The 14,594-nt window shown below is 38.9% G+C and overlaps 1 protein-coding gene and 1 non-coding gene across 2 annotated transcripts; both read right to left on the bottom strand.

Moving 5' to 3' along the window:
• Window positions 1–2,281: 2,281 nt before the first annotated feature.
• On the bottom strand, window positions 2,282–2,389 carry LOC148571309 (small nucleolar RNA R71). Its single transcript, XR_015880373.1, has one exon. It is a non-coding gene; the product is annotated as a small nucleolar RNA R71 (small nucleolar RNA).
• Window positions 2,390–12,576: 10,187 nt separating this feature from the next.
• On the bottom strand, window positions 12,577–14,071 carry LOC107630529 (formin-like protein 21b). Its single transcript, XM_088507753.1, has 6 exons — window positions 14,051–14,071; window positions 13,694–13,792; window positions 13,507–13,548; window positions 12,820–12,888; window positions 12,705–12,755; window positions 12,577–12,630 (listed from the first exon to the last, which is right to left on the bottom strand). The coding sequence occupies exons 1-6, from the start codon at window positions 14,069–14,071 to the stop codon at window positions 12,577–12,579; spliced, it is 336 nt and encodes a 111-aa protein (XP_088363879.1).
• Between the last annotated feature and the right edge of the window lie 523 nt (window positions 14,072–14,594).

Consider the following 14,594-nt stretch of genomic DNA (forward strand, 5'->3'; position numbering starts at 1 on the left):
GAGGAAATTGCAATGACGCTGCCGCATGGATGACGCGGCCGCGCGAATTAGAAACTGCACAAGTGACGCGGAGGTGTGGACGACGCATCTGCGTGGCAAAGCGAAACGCCGAATGACGCGTCCGCCTGAATGACACGTCCGCGTGACATGCGCGATATGCATAATCTGCAGAATCGCTGAGGACGATTTCGGACCTTATTTTGACCCAATTTTCGGCCCAGAAAAACAGACTAGAGCCAGAGAACATGCAGAAACCAACAACAACATTCATTCCGCATAGTTTTAAGTTTTTAGATCTAGTTTTCCTCTCCTCTAGGTTTTCTCTCTACACATTCATAGTTTTTAGGATTTGTTATTTGATTGTTTTTGCATTGGGATATTGAGAAGAGTTATTGCCTCATCAAGACTTCGGCATTCTAGTTCGTTCTCTTTACTTGTCTCTTACTCTTCCATGTTCCTTAATTTACTTAATTTTACTATTGGATTATTTTAGTATTTATTAATACAAGAATTACTTTTATTTTAATTAATCTTTTGATCATTATTTATCATGTCTTTCTTTAATTTCCTTTCTTATGTTATGAATTTTATATTTACAATGAGCGAGTAGTTCCTTAACTTGATGGGGTGTTGATTGAAAGGAACCCTTGAGTCGGGATGATCAAGAGAAAGATTGTAATTCGGTTTATTGTTGGATTGCTCTCTAGTCACTAACACCAATCCTCCCAAGAGCAGATTGGAACTTGTGGATAGAAACAGCATTCCAACTTGTTTAACTTTCCCTGACTTAGTGAGGGGAAACTAAACATAATAACCCTCAATTGTCAATTAATCTTGAGAGTACTCCAACAAGAATAGGGCTTCCAGCTAATCAACTCCCAGTCAAGGCTTTTATTTAAATTTATATAAATTCTCTAATTTAATTTTCTATCATTCAACTCAAACCTTTTTGAAAACATTTGATTAATAAAATAGCACACTTTTTTACAACTCGTTGGGAGACGACCTGGGATTCATACTCCCAATATTTTAATTTTAATTTCTGTGACACCCTTCTAAATTGATAAGCGGATTTCTGGTTGGTTGAGAACTCTACTTGCAACGCATATTTTATAATCATTCTTAACTCGCCAATTTCCGCCACCATCAATGGCACTACACTCCCTGATCATCACAACCATTTGTTCTTCTTTCAAAGATCTTTTGTTTGTCAACAATTCCTTCATGAACTTACCATATAGTGGCATCTGTTCATGTGCTTCTATGAAAGGGATGTTGATGTGCAGTGTCTTGAATATCTCCAAGAATTTGGAGTATTAATTATCTTTGTTTTCTCCCTTGATCCTTTGAGGATATGGTAACATTGGTTGGTATGCTTTCACTGCCTCCTTCTTGGTTGACTTATCATTCTGTGTGGGAGTTTCTTGCTCCTTCTTTTGCTCTTTCACTTCTTCTTTTGAGCCTTCTTTGTTGTGATCTTCTTGAGTAATAGCTTCTTTCTCCACCTTCTTTCTATTTCTCAAAGTGATTGCTTTGCACTCTTCCCTTTTGATAGCTTTTCCTGTGTCTCTTGGTTTGTTTTCAGTGGTACTAGGGAATGCATTTGCTCGCTTTTCACCTATCTCTGTAATTTGTTTAGCCATTTGTCATATCTGTCTCTCAAGATTTCTCATTGAAGCCTCTTGGTTATTGAGAGTCAGGGCTTGATCTTGCTTTCCATTTCTTGAGTTTTGATGAGTTTCTCCATCAACATTTCTAAGCTAGAGATCCTCTGAGAGTCTGGATGTGGTTGCATGGGTTGTGATGGCTGTTGGTGAAAGTTGTTTGGGGCATTGAGATGGGTGTTTTGTGAGTTGTTGGGGGTGGATGATATGTGTTTTGTGGGCTTTTGTATTGGTTAGAGTTGTTGGATGAATGATTGTGGTTGTTTGTGTTGCGGGAGTTATTTTTAGTTGGAGTTCCTTTCCCAAGGTTGCTGGTTCTGGTTCTGGTTCTCTCCCCATTTCAGATTGGGGTAGTTTCTCCAAGATGAGTGGTATCTCCATGGAAATCATTTTGTCCGAAACCTTGATTGTGCATGTACTACACTTGTTCAGGTTGCTGCTCTTCATAGCTTTGCTCCTGCTGTCCCTACACCACTGTTGGTTGGTTAGTTGTGCTCACTGCTGCAAGTTGTAATCCATCAATCCTCTTTGTCATCATTTCAATTTGCTATTGAAGTTGCTGGAATACACTGAGAAGTGAATTCTTGGAAAAGTTCTTTCCAACTGTAGTTACTGATAAACTGAGGAAAGATATTTCTATGATTGTTCAGGATGATTCTGAAACTCTCTATGAGTACTGGGAGCGCTTCAATAATCTTTTGGAAGCTTGCCCCCACCATATGATTGACAAGATAGTGTTACTCGGTTATGTCACACAGGGCATGAGGCCCCAAGATAAGACCACATTAGAAAGTGCTAGCAATGGGTCTATGAAAAAGTACAAGACCATTGATGAGGCATGGCAATTGATCAGTGACTTAGCTGAATCTACTAGGAATCACAGGCAGAAACAAGGCCATGTAAAAGCCGTTGCAGAAGTATCCTCTAGCAGAGAGACTGCTGCTTTAACTCAGAGTATCTGTGAAATGACCAACTTGCTGAAGTAGATGCAATTGAACCAACAACAAGTTCAGCAAGCTCAACCTTCACCACCACAGTAAAATTAACAGTTAGTCCCACAGAGAGTTTGCGGAATCTGTGCTGATTATAGCCACTATACTGATGAATGTCCGCAGCTCCAGCAGGAAGACAACACCGTGGTAGCCACACATAACTTCTATGACCGCCCCAACCAAGGGTACAATCAAGGTGGCAATTACAACCACGGATGGCAAGACAATTCTAACCAGAATTGGAGGGACAACAATAACAACAGAGAAGGCAGAGATAATCAGGGAAATCAGAGGTGGAATAACAACAACAACAGGCAGCAGAATTAGAATCAGCTTTACAGGGCACCTCACCTAAGGCAATCCTACGGACCACAGAATACCCTACAGCAGACCTCTCAAATTACCTATCCTTCTTCTTCTGCTAATGATGACTTACTACAATCAATTGATCGGAGACAGCAGACCATGGAGAATAACATTAATGCCACTCTAAATGGTCTGAATGCTACTTTGCAGGCTCTTGTCTCCCAGATTGGATCAATGAACAACTCCAATAACCAACCTTTGAGCTCCAGTAGAATTCCCTCTCAACCATTACCCAATCCCAAGGGTGGTATTAATGTCATCACCTTGAGGTCTGGAACCACACTGCAGGAGAGGAATCAGGAGGAGACAAGCCCACCAGAACACGCCTCAGCTGAAGAGGTAGTGGAATTAGAAGATGTTGAAGAGGAAGAGGACATACGGGACATGGCTGAAGAAGAAGAAGTGCAACCACAAGAGGAAGCACTAAAAGGCGTAGACACTGCAGAAGACACCACTTCTATTCCATTTCCACAACTTGCAAGGAAGCCCAGGAAGCAGTTGGAACCTGATCCAAAAATGGTAGAGATATTCAAAAAGGTTGAGGTAACTGTTCCTCTATTTGATGTTATTCAATAGGTACCTAAGTATGCAAAGTTTCTAAAAGATTTATGTATACATAAAGACAAAATTAACGAATTAGAAACTATTCCTTTAGGGAGTTCCATATCTGCTTTAATGGGTGGTTTACCTGAAAAGTGTAGTGACCCAGGTCCTTGTATAGTTAATTGTACTATTGGTGGTGTGATAATTTTTGACTGCATATGTGATTTAGGAGCATGTGTGAGTATAATGCCTTTGTCTATATATGATGTTTTGAGGCTCCCTCCCTTAAAAAGGTCGGCAGCTCATTTTGTGTTAGCAGATAAAAGCATTATTACAGTGGTTGGAGTTGCTGAAGATGTATTAGTGGGCATTAAGGGACTCACGTTCCCCACTGATTTTTATATCCTAGAAATGCCCCAAAATGACTCAGACAAGCCATCATCAATCCTACTCGGAAGACCATTCCTGAAGACCTCAAAGTTTAAATTAGATGCTTTTTCAAGAACATACTCTTTGAAATAGATGGCCGAGTATTGATCTTCAATCTGAATGGAGTTATGAAGCATCCTCCGGAGGATCACTCTATCCTCAAGTGTGACATTATAGATGAAACCGTGGCTGAAGTTCACCAGGAGGAATTTGAAGAGAAGCACACAGGACAAGGCCCAAGTGTGGGGATATTCTCAAAGGACAATGACAGTGCCTTACCAGTGTTACCAGCTCCAGGCAACCCAGAGCCTGAACATGATTAGAAGTTAGAATTAAAACCCCTTCCTCCACACCTCAAATATGCTTACCTTGAAGACGGGCAGAAGTTCCCGGTTATCATTTCAAGGGAACTTACTTCTCAACAAGAAGAGTAGTTACTTAGTGTGCTGAGGAGGCACAAGAAGGCAATTGGGTTGGAGTTTGGAAGACATAGTAGGCATAAACCCTCAAGTCTGTGAGCATAGAATATTTTTAGAAGAGGGAGCAAGACCTGTCCGTCAACCCCAGAGAAGACTGAACCCCACTATCCTAGAGGTTGTCAAAAAGGAAGTGACCAGACTACTAGAGGCAGATATCATCTATCCCATCTCAGACAGTGAATGGATAAGCCCAGTACAAGTGGTTCCAAAGAAGTCTGGAGTCACTACAGTGAAGAATGAGCATGGAGAGCTCATAGCAACCAGAGTTCAGAACGCCTGGAGGGTCTGCATTGACTACAGACACCTCAACCAAGCAACCCGTAAGGATCACTATCCTCTTCCATTCATTGATCAAATGCTGGATCGCCTGTCAGGTAAATCACATTATTGTTTTCTAGATGGTTACACAGGTTATTTCCAGATTCATATAGCTCCCGAGGATCAGGAAAAGACCACTTTTACATGTCCTTTTGGGACTTATGCTTACAAGAGAATGCCCTTTGGCTTGTGCAATGTACCAGCTACTTTCCAGAGGTGCATGATGAGTCTTTTCTCTGATTTTATTGAGGACTGTATAGAGGTTTTTATGGATGATTTTAGTGTTTATGGCGATTCATTTATCCTTTGCTTAGATGGATTATCTAGAGTATTAAATAGATGTGTCAGTACAAACCTGGTATTAAATTTTGAAAAATGTCACTTTATGGTTAAACAAGGGATTGTACTAGGACATGTTATGTCTAACACTAGCATTTCTGTAGATCCAGCAAAGGTGGAAGTTATTTCTAGTTTACCTTACCCCTCTTCTGTGAGGGAGGTCCGTTCTTTCCTTGGCCATGCAGGTTTTTACAGGAGGTTCATTAAGGACTTTAGTAAGGTAGCACTTCCCTTATCCAGGCTACTGCAGAAAGATATTGAGTTTGAGTTCAGTGAAAATTGCAAACAAGCGTTTGATAAGCTGAAAACCGCCCTGACTCAAGCTCCAATTGTGAGAGGACCAGACTGGAGCCAACCATTTGAAATAATGTGTGATGCTTCCAACCATGCCGTAGGAGCAGCACTGGCTCAGCATGAAGGTAAGGATCCTTTTGTTATTGCTTACGCGTATAAAACTTTAGATGCCGCTCAGTCGAATTACACTACTACCGAGAAAGAGCTTCTTGCTATTGTTTTTGCCCTGGATAAATTTCGAGCCTATTTACTTGGTACTAAAGTAGTAGTGTATTCAGACCACGCAGCTCTAAAGTATTTATTAGCTAAAAAGGAGTCCAAACCAAGGCTTATACGTTGGATACTGCTATTACAAGAATTTGATTTGGAAATTAAGGACAGGAGTGGTAACCAGAATTTAGTGGCAAACCACTTGAGTCGCCTTGAACATATTACAGATGACTCTACTCCTATAGCTGATAATTTCCCATTTGATAACCTGCAAGCAGTATCTGAGATAGTCCCTTGGTATGCACCTGTAGCTAATTATCTAGTTAGGCGCACTTTTCCTCCGAACTTTTCTAAGCATCAAAAAGACAAGCTGAAAAGCGAGTCTAAATATTATATATGGGATGACCCATATTTGTGGAGATGTGGCACTGACCAGGTAATTAGACGGTGTGTGCCTCAATCAGAATTCCAGTCCATCTTAGAGGCCTGTCACTCATCTGAGAGTGGAGGACATTTTGGCCCTCAAAGAACTGCTAGAAAAATCTTAGATTGTGGATTCTGGTGGCCTACTCTTTTTAGAGACGCTGCTAAATTTTGTAGATCTTATTTTCCATGCCAGAAATTTGGTAATATATCCAGGAGGGATGAGATGCCTCAACAGATTATGCTTTTCTGTGAAATTTTTGATGTTTGGGGCATTGACTTCATGGGTCCATTTCCAATTTATAATGGTTATTTCTATATATTGTTAGCTGTGGATTACGTTTCCAAATGGGTGGAAGCAATTCCTACCCGCACTGATGATGCTAACACTGTTGTTTCCTTTGTGAGAAACCATATTATTTGTCGCTTTGGATCACCACGAGCAATCGTGAGCGATCAAGGCACCCATTTTTGTAACAGAAGACTAACAGGACTAATGAAGAAGCATGGGATAATTCATAAAGTTGCAACAGCCTACCATCCTCAGATTAATGGGCAAGCCGAGGTATCAAATAGAGAGATAAAGCATATCTTGCAGAAGATAGTCAAACGTCATAGAAGAGACTGGAGCACCAGGCTACAAGATGCACTCTGGGCATATAGAACAGCATACAAAACACCCATTGGGATGAGTCTTTTCCGCTTAGTTTATGGAAAAGCTTGTCATCTCCCTGTTGAAGTAGAGCACAAAGCCTTCTGGGCAATAAAGGAATGCAACATGGGAATTGAAAAAGCTGGATCTGAAAGGAAGTTGCAACTGCAGGAACTGGAGAGCCTTCACCTAGAAGCTTATGAGAACTCAAGACTATACAAAGAGAAGATGAAGGCTGTACATGATCAGCACATCAGGAGGAAAGAGTTCCAACCTGGGAACTTAGTCCTCTTTTATAAATCTCGACTGAGGCTCATGCCAGGCAAGTTGAGATCAAGATGGGGAGGTCCATACAGAGTAGAGAAGGCCGAACCGTACGGAGTTTATCACCTAAGCCATCCTTCAAGCTTTGAACTTATCAAAGTTAATGGACATCGTTTAAAGTTGTACCATGGCGAGAAGCTGAAGAAAAACAAGGAGCTTGAGATCTTTCTCTTGGAAGATCCCCACATAGCCGAAGACTGAGCTAGTGGAGCGTCCAACTTACGAACGTTAAAACAAAGTGCTAGGTGGGAGACAACCCACCATGGTATGATCGTTCTTTTCTTTATTTTTAGTTTTCTTATTCAATAACTCATCTCTTCATTAGTACATTTCGTGCATCTACATTTCCATACTTTTATTTTAATTAAAAAAAAGAATTCACGTGACGCAACTGCCTCATTGACGCGTCCGCGTCGTAGGTGTTGGAGAGAATAATAAATTGAACAGAGAGTCACGCGAGAGCGTGGCTGGAGGCGTGCCAATGGCACAAATTGTCCCACGTGACCGCGTCGCCGACGCGACCGCGTCATATGGGAATAATGGCCTCCCACGCGGCCGCGTGACCAGGATTTCGACGTCAAAGTGGTGCACACCCGAAAGTTGTGCTAGAGTGGTGCTGGACTGGCGACGCGCAGTCCCTCTCACGCGATCGCGTGCCCCACGCGTCCGCGTCGTACCCCAATAATTGACCACTCACGCGATCGCATGCCCCATGCGATCGCGTCACCCAAAATTTGGCATTTAATGACTTTGAACAGAGAGTTGTGCGAGTACGCGGCTGCTTTCGCGCCAATGGCATAAAACGGGTCACGCGACTGCGTGACCGACGCAACCGCGTCATTCAGTTGAAGCGCAAGTCGCGTGATCGCGTGCCCCATGCGACCGCGTCGCTTGCGCCGCACAGTTTTCCTAATTTGCCAATTATCATATCTTTTTCTCCCCAAATCCTATTTTCTCTTTTCCCTCTTTATTTCTTCTCCCTCCCTTCCTTCCTTCTTCCTTCTTTCTTACTTTTTCCTCTCTTTCACCCCATTAACAAGGTTTTTCTTTTTTTCTTCTCCTTCCCTCCTTACTTTTCTATTGTTCTTCTTATTTTTATATGTTATCTTATTTTCTTTTCTTTTTACTTTCATTACTCATATCTTCTTTTTCTTCCTTTCTTTTTCCTTTTTACTTGGTGTTATAAATTTATTTGAGTCATTGTTTTTCATTATATGCTTGTGGATTGTTGTAAATTTGTTTGGCAATTATATATTGCTTTTTAAGGAATTACTTGCATGTTCAAATTCTTATTTTCAAGAGCTTTTTCTACATGCATGCTATGTGTTTGTGAAAAAGTCCTATGGCATTCTGAACTTCTTTACATTTTTCTACTCTAATATTCAATGCTTTCTTTTCACAAATTCCCTTTACTATTTTATTCATTGAATTTAATTTTCAATACAAACGTGATGGTTAGTTACGAGTGATAACATATTTTAATTGTGCACTGAATGCTTGACCTATGCTACTCATGCCTTTGCCTGCATGCCAATAAACCCCTTGCATTTATTTGTCCCCATGTGCACTTGCTATATTTCCATTGATGACTTTTTCCATGTGGTCATAACCATGAGTTAACGTCATTCTTCTTTATTGTGCATTGATTATCACTTACACCACCCTCTTCCTTGCTCTACCCCTGTAAATTTAATTTACTTTCTCTTTCCTTTTTCAGGATGGCCACCAAGAAAGGCAAGGAGAAAGCTACCCCCAAACAACCAGCAAGAAGAGGTACAACAAGAGCATTAGTGGCAGAACCCTCTTCAACTGCCGTAAAGCCCTCAACAAAGAAGATTAAGAGGATCATAAAGGTTGATGATAAAGAAAAAGCTTTCCCAGCAAAGGACACTGCGCGATTCCCCAATCGCTACTGTGAGCAGATGTTCCCCATCCTGGCTGAAAGGAGTTACAACAACGAATACCTTCTTCTCCTTCTGCCCAATATTGCTACCTTTGTTGAGCCGCAAATTGCTTGAAGACAATGGGGTTTCCTACAGAGACAGCCAAGGCAGGTCAATCTTTCTTGGGTAGTCGAGTTCTACTCCAACTTCTACCTGCCAACCCTGCAGTCTGTCTATGTCCGTCAGAAGCAAGTCCCCATTATTGAAGAAGCCATTCAAAAGCCTCTAGGTTTTCCCCCTGTTCCAGAAGGATTGGACGCCTTTCAAAAAGCCGCACTCAAGCGCCAGATGTACCAATTTGACTGGGACGCCGTTCTCAGAGTTATCACACTACCTGGCAGCAGCTGGATCTACGGATACCATCGTACCCGCCCTAAGGGAATTTCGGCTTTAGCACTTACCTTGGAGGCTCGCATATGGGCACAGATTATGTCCCATTACGTCTATCCGAGCACTCACGAGTCCTCCTTCACTGCGGACATGGCCGCTCTACTATGGTGCATCCTTACAGACCAACCTTTGAATCTACGAAGACATATCCGGAATGCCATGGGACACGTATAAATTGCGGGCAACTTACCTTTTCCCGCCCTGGTCTCAGATCTTGTCTCAACAGCTGGAGTCTCCTACAGAGCTGGGGACACCAAAGCCATGCTTCCATGGGATGATCAGTATGTTTCCAACGGGAAGTACCTTAGACTTCCAGCAGCCATTTTTAGCCAGCCTACTGAACCAGTTGAAGATATTCCTTCTTCAACACCACAGGCACCTACAACAGCCCAACTGCTCCATCAGATACTTGAAAAGTTGGATCGGCATGAACAGAAAGCTAAGATGAGAGAGCGCCATAACAAGCGCCGATTCACATACCTCAAGGAGCTGATCATGGGAAAATTCAAGGACTCAGATACCCAGGACTCCACTTCTTTTACCAGCACAGGGAGCCACGATGGCCCCGACGATGGAGATACTGCTACCAACCCACCTTTGTTCCTGACAGATGGCACCGAGGATGGTGCAAAGCCTTAAGTGTGGGGAGGTCGGTCTGTATCTGACTTCCGGAGGTAATTCCTCTTCCATAGCACCAATAAATTAGGATATTTAGTTAGATTTTTCTTTTGTAGAATAGGATAAATTGCATAGTAATAGATTAGTTGCATGCATGTTCTGCTTGATTGAAAAGACAATAAGTTTCTTCTAAGACCCTATCTTTAGAACAAAATTTCACTAATTTTAATTAAAGCTTTTATGTTAAATTTGCTTGAAGTTGTATTTGGAACACTACAAGAAAAACATCCATTCAGGTACACTTGAAAAGTGTAGCCAAAAGTGAAAAAAATGATGCCTTAGGCTACGGCTACGCTTTTTGGGCTACGGCTACGCTTTTTGGGGTGATTCCTATTCGGCCGTTGCCTATTCTCAAAGGCTACGCTTTTCAGCACTAAGGGCTACACTTTTGGCGTTTGGAAATAGGCTACACTTTTCAAGTGATGCTGTGTAGGACCAAAGACTACGCTTTTCAGCTTCCATTTTTACTAGAATAGGCTACGCTTTTCAACACTATTGCATCACCTGTCAAGCGTAGCCACATTATATTCCATGACTACTTTTTATAAGTGTAGCCTTAGGTCCCTCGTTTTTTTTTGTATACTATAGCTACTGTATATAAGTGTAGCCTTAGGTCCCTTATTATTTTTTTTATTTTATATATATATATATATATATATATATATATATATATATAAAATAATTCTACATTTTTAATTAAATGAGTTAAATATTATAAAATAAAAATAAATAAATAATTATACTAAATAATTTTTTTAAATAATAAAAATTATCTGTAACCAAAATATATTTATAATAATGATCCAAAAGTACTAGAATAATTATACTAAATAATTTTTTTAAATAATAAAAATTATCTGTAACCAAAATATATTTATAATAATGATCCAAAAGTACTAGAATAATGTTAATTTTAAAGATTCATACATCTCATATTAAAATAAACATAGCCATATCAAAATAACTATGATATCACTTAGAATTTACTACTAATACTCTATAAAAAATTAAAACATTATATCCTACATAAGTATCTTCTAATAAAAGTTATTAGTCAACTATACATGTATCCATTCCCAACACTACTCTATCTTAGCCAATAAACCACAATAATAATCAACTTAATCTTCATTATCATCATCCTCAATATTATCCTGCATAATTATATAGAAAAGTAATTAGAAAAATATTTATAATGACATTTGCGATTATAAAAATTAAAAAACCAGACTCAAAACTATCAATGACTGATATCATTAATCCTTTCTGTACCGTGTACAAGTTTCACCAATGCATAGTAGTGTTTCACAAATCCAAAATTAGAATTCAAAGATAAAAAAAGTATAAGCTATAAACCATAAGATAAAGAGCTATAATTTAAAAAATCATCACCCTAGCAGCTAGACAAAAATCTCCTGCCTCCCACCACAATGCCAAAATCAGAACTGTTGCCACAAAGTTTCCCTATTCTCTTCACATTTCAAAAGTTAAACTCTCCTACACAAGCCAATCTTGAATTATTACTCCTCTAACTACTACTACTACATGCAGCAGCAACATATAGAAGATGATTAGGACTAGCACCTAAAAACTAAAATTTTAATATATTATTGTTATACATACTATATCTGCTGTTGTAACATTTTTTTTAATTAAAACTAATAACTTTAATTTGAAAATACTAATACTATAAGTCTATAACCATAGCTAGCTAGTATTATTTGCTTTTTATCGGCAGATGAATAAAAAAATAGGAAAAAATTCATATATACTAAGTCATCCTATGTTTCTAGTTCATGGTAAAAAGAAAAGAACCAAAAATAGCAATATAACTTTTAGCCATAGCAAACGGAAGTCCACAAAATCAGAAATACAACAACCAGAATCGCACAAACAATTTTCAGCCACAAACAAATGGAAGTGACACACATATCATTGCAAGAAGTCAGAGGAGGAGATATGTGCTCAGTTTTACAGGGGAACAAAGTGAAACAGAACCAATAAACCAACCAAACTAGCAATTAGTAGTTGAATAATTTTCTTTTTCCAACCAAGCATAAATCATCACCTTAGTCGCAGCTTCCAGGCTTACAAGGTCTAAGTGGAAGTCAAGCAGTCCAGGCGACCTATCAGCTAGAACCTAGAGCCAAAATAGCAAAATGGAAAGAAGGTAAGTTCAAATGATATATTCCTTTAGTGCAATTGTTATTATACCTTGCAAAGATAGTGCATCAGTGTCATTTTGTTAGAAGCACGAGTGTCAGTAAGCTTTAAAAGACTATCCTACTTGAATCCAATTGCAGATCTTGCATAAATTAAATAAATAAATAGTAATCCATAAACTGTAAGTTTATGTTAGACAAGATCTAACAGAATCAAATTAAATTTTAACTGCTGAAAAATTAAGAAGGGCCTGTGATTATCCAAACATAGAAAATTGAGAGAGCTAGAACGATGTCCTAGAGAATGATAAGGACATTAACGTTTAAAGGAAAAAAGTACATACCCCTAGCTGTTCCTTGATTTAATGTATTACCCAAAAAAAAGAATTTTCTTCATGATCTTCAGCTTGACAGACTTTCGGACCTATTCCCAAGAGAAAATGCATGACGTCAAAGAAATACCAATAACACAGTTTGTTAGTTTCATGCACAATGTACCTCTTCACAAGCAGAGTTCACATTTTTTAAACTCTTCTTAAATTCTGTAACCTGCAAAAAGAAAAAAGCATAACTGAATCAAACATAAAGAAAAATATAGCAAGCACCACCATACCTGAGACAGAAATTGAATCTTGAAAGAGAATACTCTTAACTTTGACTCTACTCGTGGCACCTTCATCAGCTATAAAAAATACTGAAACATGACCAAATATATACAAGGATATGATTATAGATACATAGTATGATATTGCATTAGGAAATGCCAAAAGAATTGTTTTATAACCAACATCTAAAGGAAAAGCGGGGACATGTAATAAATTGCTTCTTTCTTTCTAGAAGCAAGCAGGCAACAACAAATCTGTAACTATACGTGATATAGACCTTGAATTCATATGAGCTGCCTTCCAAGGAAACAAACTTCTTGCACAATTTTATTGATCATTATCATATGTTAGATTCACTTCCAAAATCAAAGCCTTGCCGCATTCAGTTCTTTAACCTTTGCAGCTAATTATTTACACCCAGAATTTTGCAATTTCCAGTTTCCATGCCAACAATTGTTTTTTCTTTTTTTTTCCCTTAAAATAAGTTTCCTCTCTTCTCTACTTCATTTCTCAACCATTCCTCCCAACTCCCTATCAGATTTTAAAGTAAGTAAAGGGTCTAAAAAATCAAATGCTGGTAGACGGATCCTAGTTATGGAGCCTACAAACAGTATCCTATATAAATCTGAGTACTTAGATTTACACTAAATTAGCTATCATAAATAATGATATGGCTATAACAAATTAGTACACACCTGTTCGCATTTTCCCAAATTCTCTTTGTCACCAGTGTATCTCTTCATAAACAAGGGGAATCAAAATTAGAAAAGCAAACAAACCAGAGTAAAAGATATGTTTCCGTAACAACAGACGCCAAATGAGAAACCTTAGCTGACAAAACAAGATGTAAGAATTAAGTATGATAAGTTTGTTAATCTTTACCTTCAAAAGTTCCATCTCTTTTTTGGTAGGACAAAACTTAATGAGATTTTCCACCTGATCTACATCTAATACTGATTCATCCATAGCCAGCACAACAACCTGAGAATATCCATTTTAACATGTTAGATAATACTTAACCACATTGTTCGAGGTGGATATTTCAGATTTGCTGGCAAGAGCTATTATCGGTGGCCTTAGGCACATATACAAGTCAATCAAATTTCAATAAGCATCTTCTATGTAAATAAAAAACACTAATATTTACTAGAAAGCAACATGCATAAGAATGATATTTTCATTATAAAATCTTCTATCCTGAATGATCAAAAAACTTATTCACGCCAATTTTCAGCTTACCATCATATCAGGAAGTGGCATCTTAACCTACCAAATCAATGAATACAAGTATGTAACCAATAATCCTGGATTATTCTTTGAACCACTAGATGTGAACGAACCTTAGTCTCATTAGTCTTTGTATCCTTTCCACTGACTTTGCCTTCCTAGAACAGATTCAGCGCCTGACACAGGCTGCACGGATCCAATATCAGTGATAAGGAAGAGCTTAAAGAACCATTGATCAGTAATTCCCAATCTTCTGGCTTCTATCTGCATTAGCTCTGCAAATTCATAGCACACACAAACCACAAATGGTGTTAGAAATAATAAACTCTGTTTGAAGAGGCGACAATTCGCACACTTGAGGCCAATAATCTTCTCAAACAAAAAAGAAAACCCCTAACGAAGCAAGAAGCAGAAACTCATAAAATTAGAAAGCCCAAAAAATAGAACCCCCAAAGCCTTCAAAAATTCACAGAAGAAAAATCCATACACAGAGAACAAGTGAGATAGAGGGTGAGACAAAGAGAGAGCGAATGAGATAAAAAGTGAGATGATGAGC

Source organism: Arachis ipaensis, chromosome B3, assembly GCF_059453495.1.
Source record: "Arachis ipaensis isolate K30076 ecotype BB chromosome B3, ASM5945349v1, whole genome shotgun sequence".
Classification (NCBI taxonomy): Eukaryota; Viridiplantae; Streptophyta; class Magnoliopsida; order Fabales; family Fabaceae; genus Arachis; species Arachis ipaensis.